The sequence below is a fragment of the Carica papaya genome, chromosome 8, assembly GCF_054855325.1.
Source record: "Carica papaya isolate Zhongbai chromosome 8, ASM5485532v1, whole genome shotgun sequence".
Lineage (NCBI taxonomy): Eukaryota > Viridiplantae > Streptophyta > Magnoliopsida > Brassicales > Caricaceae > Carica > Carica papaya.
The window spans coordinates 31,904,705-31,922,869 of record NC_142316.1 but is presented as its reverse complement, the minus strand read 5'-3'; the positions used below and the strand labels follow the sequence as shown (position 1 = coordinate 31,922,869).

The 18,165-nt window shown below is 35.1% G+C and overlaps 1 protein-coding gene across 4 annotated transcripts in view; it reads right to left on the bottom strand.

The window, feature by feature from the left end:
• Positions 1-270: 270 nt before the first annotated feature.
• LOC110822688 (ARM repeat superfamily protein) overlaps positions 271-18,165 on the bottom strand; it is a 61,238-nt gene continuing 43,343 nt past the window's right edge. For all 4 annotated transcript variants that reach the window (XM_088209429.1, XM_088209430.1, XM_088209431.1 and 1 more), the window contains 28 exons: positions 15,810-15,939; positions 15,627-15,706; positions 14,521-14,656; positions 10,290-10,371; positions 9,936-10,081; positions 9,744-9,824; positions 9,544-9,644; positions 8,460-8,698; positions 8,277-8,386; positions 7,998-8,126; positions 7,813-7,887; positions 7,596-7,729; positions 7,395-7,467; positions 7,109-7,240; positions 6,557-6,738; positions 6,356-6,478; positions 6,180-6,240; positions 6,003-6,098; positions 4,672-4,772; positions 3,554-3,659; positions 3,164-3,277; positions 2,963-3,037; positions 2,591-2,689; positions 2,011-2,082; positions 1,836-1,921; positions 1,657-1,747; positions 963-1,070; positions 271-868 (listed from right to left, as the gene is read on the bottom strand). In XM_088209429.1, coding sequence (XP_088065555.1) covers positions 695-868; positions 963-1,070; positions 1,657-1,747; positions 1,836-1,921; positions 2,011-2,082; positions 2,591-2,689; positions 2,963-3,037; positions 3,164-3,277; positions 3,554-3,659; positions 4,672-4,772; positions 6,003-6,098; positions 6,180-6,240; positions 6,356-6,478; positions 6,557-6,738; positions 7,109-7,240; positions 7,395-7,467; positions 7,596-7,729; positions 7,813-7,887; positions 7,998-8,126; positions 8,277-8,386; positions 8,460-8,698; positions 9,544-9,644; positions 9,744-9,824; positions 9,936-10,081; positions 10,290-10,371; positions 14,521-14,656; positions 15,627-15,706; positions 15,810-15,939 — 3,136 coding nt within the window. In that variant the 3' untranslated portion in view covers positions 271-694. The remainder of the gene's footprint in view (positions 869-962; positions 1,071-1,656; positions 1,748-1,835; positions 1,922-2,010; positions 2,083-2,590; positions 2,690-2,962; positions 3,038-3,163; positions 3,278-3,553; positions 3,660-4,671; positions 4,773-6,002; positions 6,099-6,179; positions 6,241-6,355; positions 6,479-6,556; positions 6,739-7,108; positions 7,241-7,394; positions 7,468-7,595; positions 7,730-7,812; positions 7,888-7,997; positions 8,127-8,276; positions 8,387-8,459; positions 8,699-9,543; positions 9,645-9,743; positions 9,825-9,935; positions 10,082-10,289; positions 10,372-14,520; positions 14,657-15,626; positions 15,707-15,809; positions 15,940-18,165) is intronic.

The window sequence follows — 18,165 nt, the reverse complement described above, 5'->3', positions numbered from 1 at the left end:
AATTGCAGCATTTTTAATGCACAAGTATCGGATATCAAGAAGGCTATAAACAAGGTGACTGGATAAAAGGGGCAGAAAGAGAGAGGAGAAGAGAACTGAGCTTGAGAACTTAGCAAAAAATGGCTGAGAAAGCTGTTGAAGACAGAGGATCTTCTCACTTTAACATCACTACGTCAATCAAACATTAAATGCAACAAGCATCTTCCATATTTGAGAGTTTAATTTGCTTTACATCCACAAGAGATAATATGTAAAAATCATTCAGATCCCTACAAGAAAATTTTCCATTTATTTTAGTATTTCTTTTTCGTTTATAATACATTTCTTTACATTCTTCATGTCCAGTTCAACCATAAATATGTCTCTTCTTTTTTGCGATTAAAAATTCCAAGCGAAGAAAATCTTATTAGACAATCCTCTAGAACGAATCAACCTAGAAGGTATGTTCATATCTCAAATTTCCCCACTCTGTTTGCCTACCTAGTTTAGCCTGCTTCCCAATGCAACTGTTTGTACCTTTCTTTTTACATGAACCAGCTCCAATGCACCACTTATAATCATATATTCACATCTCAAATTTCCCCATTCTGTTTGCCTACCAGAATCATGTCCACGGGGGTCAAATCAAATCACAGGAAGGAGCGTGGGATTGAGTGGTAATAAACAGAATCATTTCATTCTCTTTTGCACATTGCTATTTCTTGCTAGAATCTGAATCCTTCCTGCCCGAGTCCGGTTTTTCCAGTCGAGCAGTTTTCCATGAAAGTGAACTAGTTGATTTAAGTAACAAGCCCAGGGCTGACAAACTCGCTGCCCTAACAACTGCATCTGCTGAGCGACTTAGCTTGGTCACCAGCACCCCAAAAACCTAAAAGGAGGCATGAAGTTCATCAAATTGTTTCTACTACATGCTTCTGCTACATGCAAACATGATAAACACAAAAGAAGTATATGGATACGACCTGTGGATAGTAAAGAGCCAATAAGTGCTGATCATCTGAGAATGATAGCATGCTGCTGGAGAAGTAAATCGCATTTGCCTGGATTATTGGCCAAGGAGCATCAAAAGCCTGCATTAAGACTTGACAACTCAGAAGCCATATTTCCGTGTTTCTAAACCCGACAGAAACACAAGCACAAAATTTTAGCACTTTATTAACATATCAGCCCTGTTTTCAGCAATGTGGTCTATAAGCATTGACAACAAATATCAACACTAGTGGAATAAATTAATATGTACGCTTCTCAGCTAGACTGCGATGTGTTAAGAATAAAGCCAACAGAATGAAAGAAACAAGACAAAAGACAATCACATTTATTACATACTCAGTATCAAATTGGCCAAGTAGATAAGCTGAAATGTGCAAATTAGACTAATAATTACTTATCGGATGATTTTAAGTTCAAATCGAAGGGGATAGCACAAGGATGTGTAATTCGAGTAATGATAGAGTTGAGGAAATGGAGGAGACCCAGTATCTGAGAAGAATCAAGATGTTAAACAACTGGATTAAAAAAGGACTAACGCAGATTGACCTAGGTTGAACTGCAGCCTCGGTAGGTTGTACTTAATTTAGCATGGAAGTTATATTTCACATACAATTTAATATAACATACTTCTCATTTAGTATGTAGGTTTACAGAACAAATGAAAACCTGTATGGTCGATGACATATAGGTGTCAACTCTGGAGGAATGTTGAGTGAAATACCGTGAAAGGTCTCTTATAAAATCCACGTAGTCATTTCTGAAAGAAAAGAATAAACTAAAGATCTTAAACATCATTTGAATGCTATTTTCAGTACATTTTCCACTGTAGATTTACCAATACATACCGGCGCTCGGAATTAAAACAATGTGAATCGAATAGAGCGTGTGATCCTTCTACTTCCATTAGAGAAGCAATTCGCTTGAGAGTGCTCTATCCATTAAATAGGAAGTACCAAATCAATTGATGTTCTACCAGGCTCTCACCAGAGAAGAGATCCACAGAAGATTTTAATCACTTACCCGGCAAGCTTGTCGAACACTTAAATCATCCTCGTGTAGATGTAGGATCAACCGTGGGAGGGTAGCATGTACCTGATATAATCATGAAAATGACAATATATGTCAAATTGGCTATATGAGATTTCAGATGTTGACATCAAAGCCCTAGTTCTTCTTAACCATGCCATAAATCTTCAAAAAAAAAAAACAATAGTAAAGCTTTTAAAAGGAAAACAATAGGGAACTGTCAATGAAGCATGTGCATGTCACTTCACTAGTCACAAGCTCTACAAACCTACTTATGTAGAGATCGTTTTTGTGTCAAGAGCAACTGGCAAACAAAATCTTGCATGGAAGATAAAAGCTGTCCCCTAATGACTATCGGGATTGTTCTTTGGGCCTTCAACCCAAATTAATATTTAGTAGCACTGTATATCAAAGCTGTTAAATTGTGCTTGATAGAACTGGACCAACATGCATTAAGAAGTTACTAGAATCCATTAACCCAGAAAACTGCTTGTCGAAAAAAAAAAAAAAAAAAAAAAGAAATAAACCCTGAAAACTGGAACTTCTTATTATTAAAAGAATTCAAATATGTGACCTGCTCAAGAAATGCCTCCTGATTTGTCCCAGCTGCATAGGCGCTTAGTAATCCAAATGCTGCAAAGGCATTGGCTCTCATCTCTGCATTCATGCTTATCTGTTCCAACGAAAAAACCTTAACTATCAGCTCTATTAAAACCCATCACCATCTCCTAAAGAGATGACAGTCTTACATGTAATATAGATTAATGAAACAACCTCATGTATGAACAAACATGCAAGAAACAGCAGATATAACCTAAACTAAGATGGTTAAATGTCAAAAGGCTAAATGGAACGTCCATAATTAAACTAATGACACTAACATATTGGGCAATATATATTAGACTTGCTCGTAATACAAGGTTTAAGCCAAAATTAACAGCCACACCTGAAGATTGCGTAGCCGAACAGATAAGTTTGGCAAAATGGGTTCTACTGCATCTTTGGATGATGATTGAAGAACCTAAAACAGAGAAGAGGGAGAGGGATTGAGAAAATGGAGAAAAGACATGCTAAAGAAAATATTTTAGATGCTAGAACAGAAAATTTAAGACTGATTAAAAAAAGAGAGGAAAAGAGGATAAATCACCATTAATACACATGAAACAGCAGTTAGTTGCACAGATTCATCTGAATCATCGAGCAACGCTAATATTACACCAAGAACCTGAGTGGTATACTGAGAAATATGAACAGATGGTATCTGCCATGTTAAATATCAGGAAGTCATTATTCCAAAGGAGATAGAAAGAAAGTTCACATAAATACAACCAAATATTCTTCCACCTAAATAAAAAAAATAAATTTATCCAAAAACTTTAGTGAGCAACTGCAACTACAATGTTTATATATTGTATGAAGACAGGGAGATTTTTGCTTAAAACATTTATATTAGTGAAGAAAAAAGTAGAACACTTCAATCTTTACAGATAATAATTATATTGGAAAAAGAAAAATAAAAATCATCATTATCTCTTACCTGCACCAACCCTCTTAAACAAAGGCGTCTAACAGTTGAAGACTCATCTGAAACATGTCGACATAATACCTCAACCATCTGTTCCAATAGAGAACTAAAGCCGCCACTACAACAATGAGAATAGCGATGGATGAAATTTTTATTAGACTGTGTTGCACAAAATGTTGATATTTTAGAGGAACCGAGAATTTAAATTATCTACTTTCTCCATGACAAGTTTTGTGCCTACTCTGACTTAGAAAAAGGAAAATGAATCCTCAATGCTTTTAGATGATTTTGGATTTAAGCCTTAAATGAGATTATAAATTTGACAGATAGTCCAATAAAATGATATGATAGCCAAGGAAAGATGAGAGTACTAGCAAGTCAAAAAAGAGCATTAGTTCGTACTCATGACCAAGAAGAGGGAAGAGTGTTATGAATCCTCCCAGGATTGAATTGAACTAGGACTGGAATAAGACACAAGACATAAGATCCCAGCAATCCAAGTGTTGCAGAGCCTTGAAATGGATCTGCTCATGGATCCATTAACAGTAAAATCCTAGAAGCTAGTTTAGTGCTTTTGTGATTCTCTTCCTCTGTGGTCTATGGTTATATGATTGTGCTAAGGGCTCCTTGAAGAGAACTCTAGGATCATTTAAGGTAAAGGTACTCAAGAAAAGAAGGAAATTCCATCACTTGCTGATATCAATTATTATTTGTCTATAATACCAAGTTAGATAAGTTGTACCTAGAACTGGATTGATATTAGCATACAATATATGTACACTGACAGAAGTTGGTGATGTAAATGAACTAAAGCAAGAAGACTGGCCTAAATAAAAGTATCTCCTCCTTTCTGCTATGCCAATATCATAGCATTCCACTGCTTCAGCTACAGTAGTACAATTCATATATGGAAATCACCAAACCCCAACCACATATATTTACCGTGAAAAATATTGATTACAATAGATGTGGCATCATGTTACTTGTATTCTAGCTATGTTATCAAGAAGTCTGATAGCCATGTGCATAATAACATCAACATAGATAATTTGAAAAAAAAATGTGGATAACTGAAAAACCAAGATAGAAAACATTTTGAAGGGAAAAAAAAAAAACCATACAGCACATACCTATAGCGTACAAACTCTGACAGTGCTGCAGCTGCAGCTTCTCTTTGAAATCTATGTGACCAGCTCAACGATTTAGTCAAAATTTCGCATATACTTTGAACCTATACATAGTATAATCGTCTGTTTAATTTCATTATTATGTCAAATAATTCATGCCAAAAAAAGGAATTCACAAATACTTGATCAAACAACCAATACTGCAACATGATCCAGTCAGTTATTATCACAATCACATGTTTTTTTTCTTTATTTATTTTTGAAAATATTACCACAATCACGTCATTATGAGGTGAACAAACTTCTGCAAAATTTAATCCAGCTAGTTAGGGTTCATTAGGGGTCAGTTACATGAATCCTTTGCTTGTCTAACATTTAACAAATAGGTTGTAATCCCCCTTTTTTAATAAAAGAAGAAATGTTATTAAAAATGGCAGAAGAAATTACAAAAAGATAAGAGGATAAGGCATCTGTGTATGAGAAGAATAATAAGAAAACCAGAAAACGAAAAAAGACATAGAAGGCCTCAACATAAAATAGCCTCCCAATTCCTTTACAAGCAAAATATTCCAAAAACCCATGGACCTTAGCCCACAAAGATGCCAAATACACCAACCTATACCGAATAAGCGTGAAATATTTGGCACATAAAAAAACAATGAATATGGACTTGCAATAACATTAAGATAATCAATGAAGGCAGACAAAGAATATAGTGAAGGAATAATTCCCCATCCAAAGATCCTCCCAGAATAAGAAATGGAATCCATTTCGCACCCTTAAAATGAAACAAAGGACGAAAACCCAAGAGATAAATTCTAGGGATTTCTTTTGGGTCACTGGAAATTCCATCCCTATCTCAATAAAAATTAGTAGAGGAAAAGGTTTAATTATCCGCAGTTAAGATTGATGTATATGGTCTGTTTTAGCTGCCAGTCAAACAAGGGAGACTCTTATAAATAAGTGAAAGAAGTCGACGATGATCCATAATATTATCACAATGCCTCTTCAATCAAAAGAGTGAATTGAGATCCTTTGATGAAACTTGAAATTATCATCCCTTGTTCCACACAAGAATGGAAGAAAGTCTAACAAAGGAACCATGATGTTATCGAATTATGCCTCTTCAATCAAAAGAGAATTGAAAGCCTTCGATGAAATTTGAAATTATCATCCTATCTCACATGAATGAAAAGGCAGTGATGTACTTTTAGTGAGACATCTTAAAGCCACTACCAAGTCACAGTTTAGTCATATAGTATTTTCTTTCTACTATCGATTTAGAGAGATGAAAATAGACAAATAAAAATTAGATGAAAGGTAAATTATACTACCTCTTTAGGTCTCTTAATAGAAATACTCCCAGCAATCTCTCCAATAAGATTAATCCATTTCTCCGTTTCATTTTGTTCCCCATCTCTAGCCAAGATCTGTAGACAACAATTCAATCTCAACTTCCTTATATAGAAATGAAAGCTCTTATGCTACATCTTAGTGCTGGTAAAGTGTACCTTTCCCATCTCAATGTCTCCAACACATTCACAGAAAGCCTGGAAAGCAGTCAGAAGAGCTCTGCAAAGACAGAGAAAGTATAATATTCCAGAAAATTGTTTTACAGACAGAGAATCTAACGATCCATTGAGATGCTATCTCCAGAGATATGAGAAATGCATTGATAGATATTCACCGTAATGGTTCATGCTGACCCGAACTTGCTAGACCATGACAACTCCCTAACTGCAGTGTAAGTGCAGCCACAACAGAAGCATATCTCCCTTCAACAGCTTTCTTTCCAACTTTACCACCACCTCTGCAATAAAAGTTAAACTTTGTCAAACTACGAATGCATAATAATTAGGTAACATCCTATAAATTGATCAGTGGAGACCTGAAAAAGGCCGTCATAGCAAAAATAGCTGCTTGCAGAATGTCATCCTCCAACTTAGTTTCAGCAAAATGACTTGAACTCTCTGCCTTCTCTAAATCACCTCTAAGGACTGGACTCTGGTCAAGGGCACATATAAGATGTGCGAGGAACAAAGAGGAAAGCTCCGTGTGTTGTGAAAAGGCCTGTATTAAATCAGTGATTGAGAAAGAGAGACAGAATAATGAAATAACCATATTCTTCAAAGAATATGGTGAATGATGTGTTTATCTATTCATATTTGCTTTGCTCTTCACTCCTTGTTTTCAGAGACTGTCTTCTGTTCTTTCTTTCTATACTTAATTTTTTTTTCTGTTTGCTCTGTTTTGATATTTTTTTCCTCTTTCCTATACTTTCTTCCTTCCTAATCAATAAAATTTCTTTTTTCAATCAAAAGGGAAAAAGAAGAACAAAGAAAAACCAAGCATGACATAATAAAAGCCAGTTTGCAATCACCAACAACCATGTTAGAGGATCTTATGCAATAATCCTAACTAAAATTTAGAAAGCACTCACGTAGAATGCATCTTGCAAGGGCCAACCACCACGTAATCTAGATATATCCTTTGTAACTATGTCCTTCGCTGCAGCAGCCAATACTTCGTTGAATACAATTCTTGATTGGGTGCTCTCAGCCAGAGAAGAAATCTTGAGGTGGTTAAGAACAATGACAACAAAAATCAAGCAAAAACAAAATGGTACTCCCAAATCAATACCATATCACAGAAAAGTTACCTGAAAGAAAACAGTAGAACCTAAAAACTTTGATATAATTAGATAAAAGAATTAAATGAAAAGATACAGCCCCAAGAGCTTCTAAACGTAGGTGCTTCTCAGTTACATGAATCGCAGCAGAAAGTAAAGACTGAGTCGTCCTACAGGAACATATTCAATTACCTTTATGAGAAATCCTGACAATTGAATCTTTACCAGAGCAGTAAAAAATCACAAATAGATTGCTAAAACTTGGAAGCAATTAATAATTTTTAATGATAAGACAGACCTTGAGATGTCAATTTCACTCAGTTCATTTCCCCTTTTTACAACAAACTCAATAACAGCTTGGATAGTCCCTTCAGCTGAGTGCCTGACCTTATCACAAATAGCTGCAGTACATCCATGCAGGGCAGCAACAAGCTGCAATAAGTCATTAACAGAAGTTATGATGCCAGAAATTTATGCCAACGTTTCAACCACATTTTTGACAAAATAAATCCTACCTCATCCTTAGATAGTAAAATGCAGACAGAGGAAACAATTCTGTTAAAAACCTCAGATGGATCAATAGAAGCATCCTGAATATAGATACAACAAAAGTAAGCTACTACTGCTTCAAATGGCACATATATTAAATGGGAATGAAAATATAAAGAAAGATTCAGAACAAAGCTGCAAAGAGGTATACACTTCTCAAGATGGCTATGACATCCTCAAGGGAGGATAAAGCACTGTAGGACAATTCTATATCTATGCCGATAGTAGAACCTCCAGGCCTAGGAAGAGACAGAGAGATGCTGAAGAGTTGATCAAGAATCTACAGAAAATAAAGTGCAAAAGATTTTACTATGTTATAATGGACAGTGTTTAAGTAAAAATCATATAAAATTTTGTTATAAACCATAAGAACTCAAATATTTCCAGCAGCATCTCAACTCAAGCTAGTTGCTGACAAGTAATGTCACACCTGGGCAGAAATCTTTCGAACTTCAGAGTTTGTGTCCGCACAACGAGGAAGATACATTATGACCCTATCTCCCAAAGACAGAGCTTCACGACTTGGCAAAACAAATGCAGCTGGTTGTAAATGAAAAAAGAAAGCATATCAGCAAAATGCATGGGGGATCACGAGGAACTTCAGATTGCTTACATGGTAGGTTAGAAAAATTCCCATGCAGAGGACGTTCAATTGTTTTGTTGTGAGTGCAACTTATGCGGCAGCCAAGTGCACAATAGCCACTGGCACAAAGCATTCTAAACTTGAGGAGGATCTCATGCACGGCAAGACAACCTCTTCTTCTTTGGTACTCAATAGGTGAAGAAACATACTGATCAAGTTGTCTCAGAATGTGCAATAGTTGCTCTGCTCGACTTCTTCCATCCTCTCCACTAGTTTTTGCACATGTTGCAAGTTAGAATAGGTGATAAACATTTCCTCAGTGAATTCTTAATTAATAACATCAGTAAAAGCACACACATCGGAAATTGCAGGTTGTATGTCATTTCTATGCAGAGTTTGATTCTAATCTCCCTATAACCCCATTCTTTTAGTTACTTAAAATCAATTCATTTAGGTTAGTTGAGTTTAAACCCAATTATATGGAAGGAGATTAAATTTGAAAAAAAAAATGTATTGTAATTCTAAGTTAATTTTATGTTCAATTCAAGCTAGGTATGTTTGAGATTTCTCCTTTCCCAAGTGGCAATATAAATCCATCAATATGGATTTGAACATATAAGTAGAACTGGTTCAATTATGCATCAAATATGTAAATTATGGTCAAATTTTACATACCAAATAACTAAAATATAAGAGTTGAATAAGAATAGAACAAAACTGAACCAACATTACAAATTAAAAATATATATATACATATATTAAAAACATACAAATCCCCTAGAAGGAACAAATAGAGTGAGGAAGAAAACCGAGAAAGGGAGAAAAAGAGATTTAGCGAAGACACTTCTGCTGATATTCCACAACATCAATTCACTTTCTCAAAAAAAGCAACTTGAGATATCAAAAATAATAATAATAAGTATGAGCTATCAAAAAGATTAAGAATATCTGATAGTTCCAACAAATGGATTTTTGCTGCTGCCGAACAACTTAACTATCAACAAGACATTGGTGACTGTTGATACAAAAGGAATGGTGCGAGAGTAAAATAACATAACATTGACTTTTCCATCCAATAAATATTTAATAATGGATACATTTTTATGTAGTATACCTTGTAAGAAGAATTGCACAAAGGAGAGTGATGAGATTGTCTATAAGGGGATTGATAACATCTGCTGGATCGTTTGGTAAAGCAAAGAACCCTAAAGTCGCCTGTAGAAGTTACAAAGAATATTTATAAGAGGAACTCAATCTAGATTAAAGAAAAACTAGACCTTAGTGAAGCATAATATCGGACACCAAAACATGTACCTTCATAACATGATTTCTAGTTTCAATTGTCAGCTTTGGTTCAACAGAAACCAAGGTAGTGCAGGCACTTAATGCAAGGGCCTATAGAAGCACATGTAAATACGAAGCTGAAAGAGATCTAATGATAGCTAATTTAATGGAGAACTATAAATCAACATGTCAGTATATAGTTGCTATAATCAATTGACACACCTGTGTGTGTAGAAGTTCAAGACTAGAGTCAGTAACACCATCATTTTCATCTCGGCCCATTAAAGTTAAGACGTAGTCAAGCATCACATCTCTTCTCTTCAATGGAAATGATGCACCATTATCTGAAGCATTAATGACGGCACAACCTGCATGAAAAACAAATAAAGTAAAAGGACTATGTTGTCATATTCACAAGATTGAGTATTGCATAAATCATATTGCCAAGTAATCAGCATCTTTGTGACTTTGTAGTAAAAAGCAAAAAGAATTTACTTTCCAGTAAAAAATTACATTTCTACTAAAACATAGTACACAAATTCAACAAATAGTAACTTTATGTAAGTTGATACAAACCTAGTAAGTTAATAGCAGTTATAACAGCCTGCTTTGCCGTAGGATGCCGAACATGAAGAAGCCGTGAAAGCATATTAGTTCCCTGTGAGCCACAGAAGAAAATGATTTAACCTATCCACCATGAAATATGACCAAACAGCTAACTATTACATGATGGGAACTCGTCCTCAAACAAGAACGAAAATACCTAAATCAATAAAACTTGTTATCTATTGAATAGAATATTATGTTACCTAATTAGTCAAAGATATTTTTCCCTGTATTATGTAGTCAACTAGAATCTCTACTATTATGTCAACTTTCTTATTTGTAGTTAGAAATTTTGTATATATACCACAATTGTAACAACATAATGTGAATCAGAAATAAAGTAAATATTCATTAGTCCAAAATCAATATAATATCAGAGTAAAATAGAGATATTTTAGAGTTTTAATTTTAGAGTTTCTTTCAAACCCTAAAATATTCTCACCACCCACCCAAACGGAATCCTAGCCTCACCGGCAGCCTGCTGCCCATTCCAGTGACCTTCTCCGCCCTACCCGATCCCTCTATTCCAGTCGCACCTGGCTGTTTGTACTGCTTCCTCGCGCACGGTCTCTTGTTCGCACACGCCCAACCCGACCCATCTTCTGGTTCCTTCGCCCATGGTTGTTGCTCCTCACGTGGTCGCGCGCGCATTTCGGCCTCCTTTGGGTTCTGGTTTCACATCCGCTCTCCAATCGGTCTCCTCAGCTACGTGAATTTGGCCGCGTCACGCCAGCAAGTTTCACGCGGCCGCACGCGATTTTTGTCCTCCCTGCCACACATTGTCGCGATCTGGTCCCCCCCGCGAACTCCCAGCAAGTTCTGCCATCTGCCAGCAGGTCCGCCCGATCTGGTCACGATCTGCCCTTCCTCAGCGTGCGGCTACCATTTGTTTCCAAAGCCGACGTGAGCTGCTGAGCTGAGCCATTTTTTGGCATCCTCGGTGCTGATCAATGACCTTTCTATCTACTTGAGATTAGCAATTGGGTATTTTTCATTCTCTATCTCTAGCTATCTTTAAAAATGATATGAGTAAAGAAATTGGTTGTTCCAAGTTCAGATAACCATTCATCAACTATTGGTACGTCAAAAATGGAAAACTCATGTATTGCTCATATCCCTACTATGTCTAATTCTGATACTTGAATTATAGACTCTGAAGCTAACAGATACATGACAGACTCTTCTAAAAATTTTCTAACTTATTTTCTGTACACTCAACGAGAAAATATTCATATCGCAGATAGATCATACACTCCTATATCTAGAATAAATTCTATTAATTGTACTCCGACCATTACACTATCTTCAATCCTTCATATATCTAGTTTTCCTAACAGTTTTTTATCTATTAGTGTCCTTACTAGATATTTTAACTGTAAAATTGAGTTTTTTCGTGATTATTGTGTCCTTCAGGATCTTCAAATAGGGAAGACGATTGACACTAGTAAACTACAGAATGATTTATATATCTTGAATAAAAGTCAAAGTGTAACTGAGAATCAAGCTGTCTTCAAAGATACGGATGTCAGTAGGAAAATACTCCAGTCGCATTGACGGTTGCCATGTCCTTCTTTCTTTATGGATTCCTTATTTTGCAATACATATGAATTAGCTAAACATAAAAAGAGTTCACATCATGTGAGTAACCATAGAAATCCTACCTCTTTTATAATTATTCACTCTAATGTTTGGGAACCTACTCAGAATATATCCTTATCTGGCCATAGATTGGTTTATTACTTTCTGAGTTATCTGATGATATGGATAAACCCACTACTCTTATAACATGAGTCAGGTCTTGTACTAAACATCCTATGTCCAATTTTGTTTCTTTCTTATGACTCTTTATCTTCCCTCGATAGAAGTTTTTTTTTATCTGTTTCCTCTGTATTTATTTCACAAGATTGGAAAGAAAGAGATCTCAAATGGAAAAAAATCATGATTGAATAAATAAGAGCATTGGCAAAAAATAAAAGATGGAAACTTATTTCACCTCCACAGGAAAAGAAGATGATTGGTTACAAATGAGTGTTCGCTATAAAATACAAATCAGACAGGTAAACTGAAAGGTACAAATCTACACCAGTAGCCAAAAGATTTACTCAAACCTATGGAGTTGATTATCAGGAGACCTTTGCCCATGTCGCTAAGATAAATAAAATCATAATATTATTGTCTTGTACTGCTAAACTTGACTAAGACTAGCAACAGTTTGATATCAAAAAAGTTTTTTTCCATGGAGACTTAGAGGAAGAAGTATATATGAAAATTCCACCTGCATTTCATGATGAAAGAACCCAAGGAAAGATTTGCAAATTAACGAAAGTCTTATATGGATTGAAGCAGTCTCCAAAAACATGATTTGAAAGGTTTAGAAGAGTTATGATCTCTTTTGGATATCAACAAAATAATGCAAATCATACTCTGTTCATCAAGCATTGTGAGGGTAGAGTCACTCTTATCATTATTTATGTAAATGATATTGTGGTGACTGTAGATGACACAAAGGAGATGACTCGATAGAAAAAACTTTTTATTCAAGAGTTTGAAATAAAGAATTAAGTAAAATTACAGTATTTTTTGGGGATTAAAATTGTTAGATCTAATAGAGCAATCTTCATTTCTCAAAAAAAGTACATCTTGCACTTATTAGAAAAGATTGGTATGATGGATTGCAAGGCAGCAGAATCTCCTATTGAAAGCAATCACAAACTTGAAGTAAGTAGTGGTACATCAGTTGACTTGAGGAGATATTAGAGATTGCTTGGAAGACTCATTTATCTTTCACGTATCAAACCTGATATAATATATACTGTGAGTCTAGTGAGTCAGTGCATGTATGATCCTCGTGAGCCTCATTTACATATTATTTTTCGCATATTACGATATCTAAAATATACACAACGAAAAAGTCTATTCCTATTAAAAAATGGTCACCTTAAGATAAAAACATTTACAAATGCCGATTGAGGTGGATCTCCGGATGATAGAATGTCAACTACCGCTACTGCACACTAGTAGGAGGTAACTTGATTACATGAAAAAGTAAGAAATTGAGTGTGGTTGCCTACTCCAGTGCTAAAGCAGAATATAGAGCAATGGGTCAAGAGGTATGTGAATTATTATGGTTACAAAGTTAGTAGAAGAATTAAAACTGTCCAAAGAAAGAAGTATATCCTTGTTCTGTGACAATAAGGTAGTCATTAGCATTGCTCATAATTCAGTTCAACATGACCGGACAAAATATATTGAAATTGACCAACACTTCATAAAAGAAAAAGTAGTTGATGGCTCCTTATACTTATATCATGTGCCTTCAAGTGAACAAGTGGCAGATGTCTTCACTAAAGAACTTTATAACAAATATCATTACAACTTGATCTACAAGTTGGGCATGTGTGACATCTTTACATCAACTTGAGGGTGAGTGTTGAATAGAATACTATGTTGCCTAATTAGTCAAAGGTGTTTTTTTTTGTATTACGTATTCAATTAGAATCTCTACTATTATGTCAATTTTCTTATTTGTAGGTAAAAATTTTGTATATATACTCAAATTGTAACAATGTAAAGTGAATCAGAAATAAAGCAAATATTTATTCTCCAAAATCAACACTATCAAACCGTCACTATACTAGAATATACTCCTAGTATGTTCTAAGAAGTGAATGATAACCAGTTAATGGTATAGACATTTTTTTTAATTGTAGCAGTAAGGTTACCTTCAGGATAGTACAAGTGTTACAAGACTAATACTGCTACTATGCTCTAAAAATTGAGTCAAGACAATATTCTCCAACATCAATGGGCTATGCTGAAGTGAATCAGTAAATATAAGAATTGGACACCGGTATGCAATAGTATTATCATAATAGGATATATCAATTTCACCTTGAGCCCCAGTTATCACAGATCTCTTGACACATTTCATTAATAGTTGACCAAGCCCAACCCGATTAACACTTCACAAAATTTTAAAAGGCATCCAGAACTGCGTACTTCATAATTGAACCTAGGTAAATGTGGACAGATGGACACATGCATGAAGCTGTTATAGAAGCTTCCTAAAGATGCAGCTTGAAACAAACCAAAGAACCAAAAGGCTAATGGTAGAGTAGCAAGTAGATCAGCCTTAAAAGAAAAGGCAAGCATACATGAAAAATATCTAAACTCATAAAAAGAACAGGTCAAAGTTGCATACAACAAGGGCATCTATTCTGGCTTCAATAACTGTTGATGGAGCATATCTTGCTGCATATCCATACATCAGAGCTAAAGCAGCATGTATATCATCAGAATCTTCCGTTTTACAGCTACCAGAGAAGAAAGCTAAAAGTCTGAAAAGGTGAGACACCAGACATCAAATCAGCTATTGAACCATACATTCTTCATTAAGAGAGAAAACAAGCATATTGAAGGTTAAATTAAGATGAAGAGAAAGAGACTTACTAATTTAATAGAGAACAATTAATTGATCAAACAACCAAGTATTTTTTCAGCAAAATATTTCTTTAAGCTTCTCTTTCCATTACCAAAAAGCATAATACACACCCCTCAGGTGTGAGATACATCTAATAAGATCTGAATAAACATAGCCATCTATTTATGTGGAAAACTTTCTACTTCTTCCGACCAAAACAAGCAGGAAAAAAAAGATATAGAAGAAACTACCATGATCTACATAATATATAATTTTCCATGACAAATTAAACATCACAGGGCCGTTTAGATGTAAGAAAATTTCCTGTTTTCAAGAATAAATTCAATTTTTCAGAAACAAAATAAGATACGTGTTAGTTTGACAGAAGCAAGCACAGATTTCTCAGAATTTCCTTTTGAATTTAGATAGAAAAACAGTTCTCTGATTTTCTTAGAAACAGAAAACATTCACTGAAACTAAATAGCCTCATAGTATCTGGAAAATATTCCTTGCCTTCAAGGAACCACTAGAATTATATAATATATAGTTTTCCATCAACCCTGGCTTGTTTCCTTGTTTTGATTAAATGCTATTTTTGTCATGAGGTCCCATGACTCAAAGTATGGTGATAGAACAAATAGGATCTAGAAAATATTCTTTGTTTTCAGTTTTGAAATAAAACTAAGACAAAAAGTCCCAACTGCATCATGACTAGACCTACAAAAGAAGAATTACCATGCATAAGAGGAATCAAAATGGGGAAAGGGCATGGGGAATTTTCTAAAAAAATATAAATGAACAATGCCTTTATTGTCTATCTAACTTCATGACTTTGATGGTGGCAATTAAATATGAGGTATAAATCATCTTTTTATGCTAGCACGCACCTTTGGAAAAAACTTTGCCCAACATTATCCAGAATGTCTTTCAGCTTTTCTAACACCGTATCTAAGTGGGATGCTGCAACCTAGGTAATAGTTAAATACACAAATTAGGGGATGAGAGAATGAAAAATAGAGAGAGAGAGAAACAATGAGAACACTTCAAGAAACTACAGAATTTTAACATACCAATCCCATCGCTTTTGCCAAACCAAGCCTATTCATTGGAATAGCTATATCAGCTTGTTTGTACATCCAGTCAATCTTTTCACGAACATAAACCCTGTCACTGATTTTCTGAAGAAGCACTCCCAGGCACCTGAAATAGAAGTATAGACCAGTTAAAAAGAAACAAGCTAAGAATATTACAAGACTTTGAATATGGATGCATTATGAAAACCTGGCAGTGCAAGCTTCTAAGCTCCTGGATAAGTCAATATTTGTGTTTTGGGTCAAAGAATAAGTAGATATATTTAAGAGAATAACAATAAGCACCGTAAGATATTAAGCTTAGATCCCATATCAACAATTCGTCAACTCCTCATGGATAATCCATCACTTTGAATCCCAAATAACATAAAATAAAATAAAACATGCTCTTGAGAATATATGAAGATACGTCTGAATCAAAGCTCAATGGTCAATATCCTTGTATACTTCATGTCTTTGGCTATCATCCTAGTGAGCATGGAAAAAGATTGGAGACGATTCAGTGCAGATTTTAATGAGAAGATTCATAAAATAAAAGGAGATATCATCTTGTGGCTTGGGGCATGGTGAAACTTCTGCCTCAAAATAGTGGTATGGGAGTGAGATCGTTGATTAAGTTTAATTTGGCTCTTCAAGAAAAGTGGATATGAAGGTTCATGAGGGAAAAGGAGAGTGTTTGGAGGAAGGTGGTTGCAACAAAGTTTGAGTTTAAGGTACATGGTTAGTTTGCTAGAAATCCCAAGGGGTCTTATTAGGGTAGGGTTGTGGAAGAAGGTTAATATGAGCAAGAATGAATTCTGAATTGTGTCCAGTGGAGTATTAGGTCGAGGGGTAAAGGGAGAATTTATGGAGGGATGAGTGGTTTGAAAGGGGGGCCCTCTGTATGCAATTTCCACCAATTTATGATTTAGCTTTGTATAAGGAGATAAGGTCCTCGAGAATGGTACTTGAACTATTGCTCCAACTAAAACCTTAATAATTAAGAAGTTAACAAGTATCTGAGACTTCTTAATTTAATTTCCAAAGGGAAGGAGGAGGAGCCTTTCTGGAGGTTGAATTTAAAAAGGTGCTTCTCGTCAATTCGTACTACTTCCATCTAACAAGAGAGAGGGTGTGAATGAGGATATTCCTTGGAAGATGGCGTGGAAAATTAAGGGCACCCCTAGAGTGGCTTTTTTGGTTTAGAAAGTAGTTTTTGGAACGTATTCTCAGTTTGGATAAATAGATCAAAATGGGCGAGATTCTGGTTAATGGTTATTACCTGCAGAAGAGCGGGCATGAGACATGAATTCACATTCTATTTTGGTGTCCCTTTGCTTACTACCTTTGGTCTTTGGTGTGTAGCTTTTTGGGGTTGAGTCAGGTAATGCCAGCGAAGCTCTGGGCTTGGAAAGGAATTCAGAGTAATAAGCAGTCTGTTAACCTTATCACTTTGCTACTTTTTGGGCCATTTTCAAAGAGAGGAATAGGAGGAGTTTTGATAAAACGATTCTAATTTTAATAGATCTAAAGATTCTTGGTTATAGATCTTGAGTTTTAAGGGTCAACCGCTTTACTCTTATGTGAATTTAGGAGACGTTACTTATAACTACTTGGTAGCTTTTAAGTTCTTTTGTACATGGCTTGTACCTCTTTGGTGCCATGAACATACATACTTTTCTTTCTTAAAAAATGAAGGTATTTCTGAATATCTCTCTTTAATTGCACATAGAAATGCCTACTATTAATATATGTAGCGGTGAATAAGCAGTTACATATTCATGTTTTGCTTACAAGGTTAGATGTTCATGTTAAATACTTGATATGATGAATTGCTGCCATGCCCTCTTTTCCATAAACTACCCAGTATCTTTGTTAACCAAGGTATTAACTGGTTATCTCAAGATTGCAAAAGAGAATATAAGTGAAAGCTACAAACATAAACCGAAACAAGTACCATAAGATAATTCAACTTACCAGGTTTTGTGCTTCAAAGCACATTAAGATCATTCCAGTTCAGGATAGAGAACATTTATTAAACTAACATTATTTATCAAAACTTCTGCTAGGGAGGATATTTAGCTATATCTCAACTTTGATTAGAATGTAGAAACTTTAACATTTTCATTATTATTATCTATCAGGTATATGATCAGGTAAATTCTCCAAGCTGTAACTGGCTTAAGTTGGGAGAAAAAGTAAGTGTCAAGAGTTATGGATGGTCAAAATAACCTCAATTTGGTGAGGAAGGGATATGTTTGGCAGGTGTCATATCCAAAATGTGTCACATGATGAGGAAAGTTCTGGACCTGATGCCATAGTTAATACTTGATATGGTACTTACAGTATTCAGTAA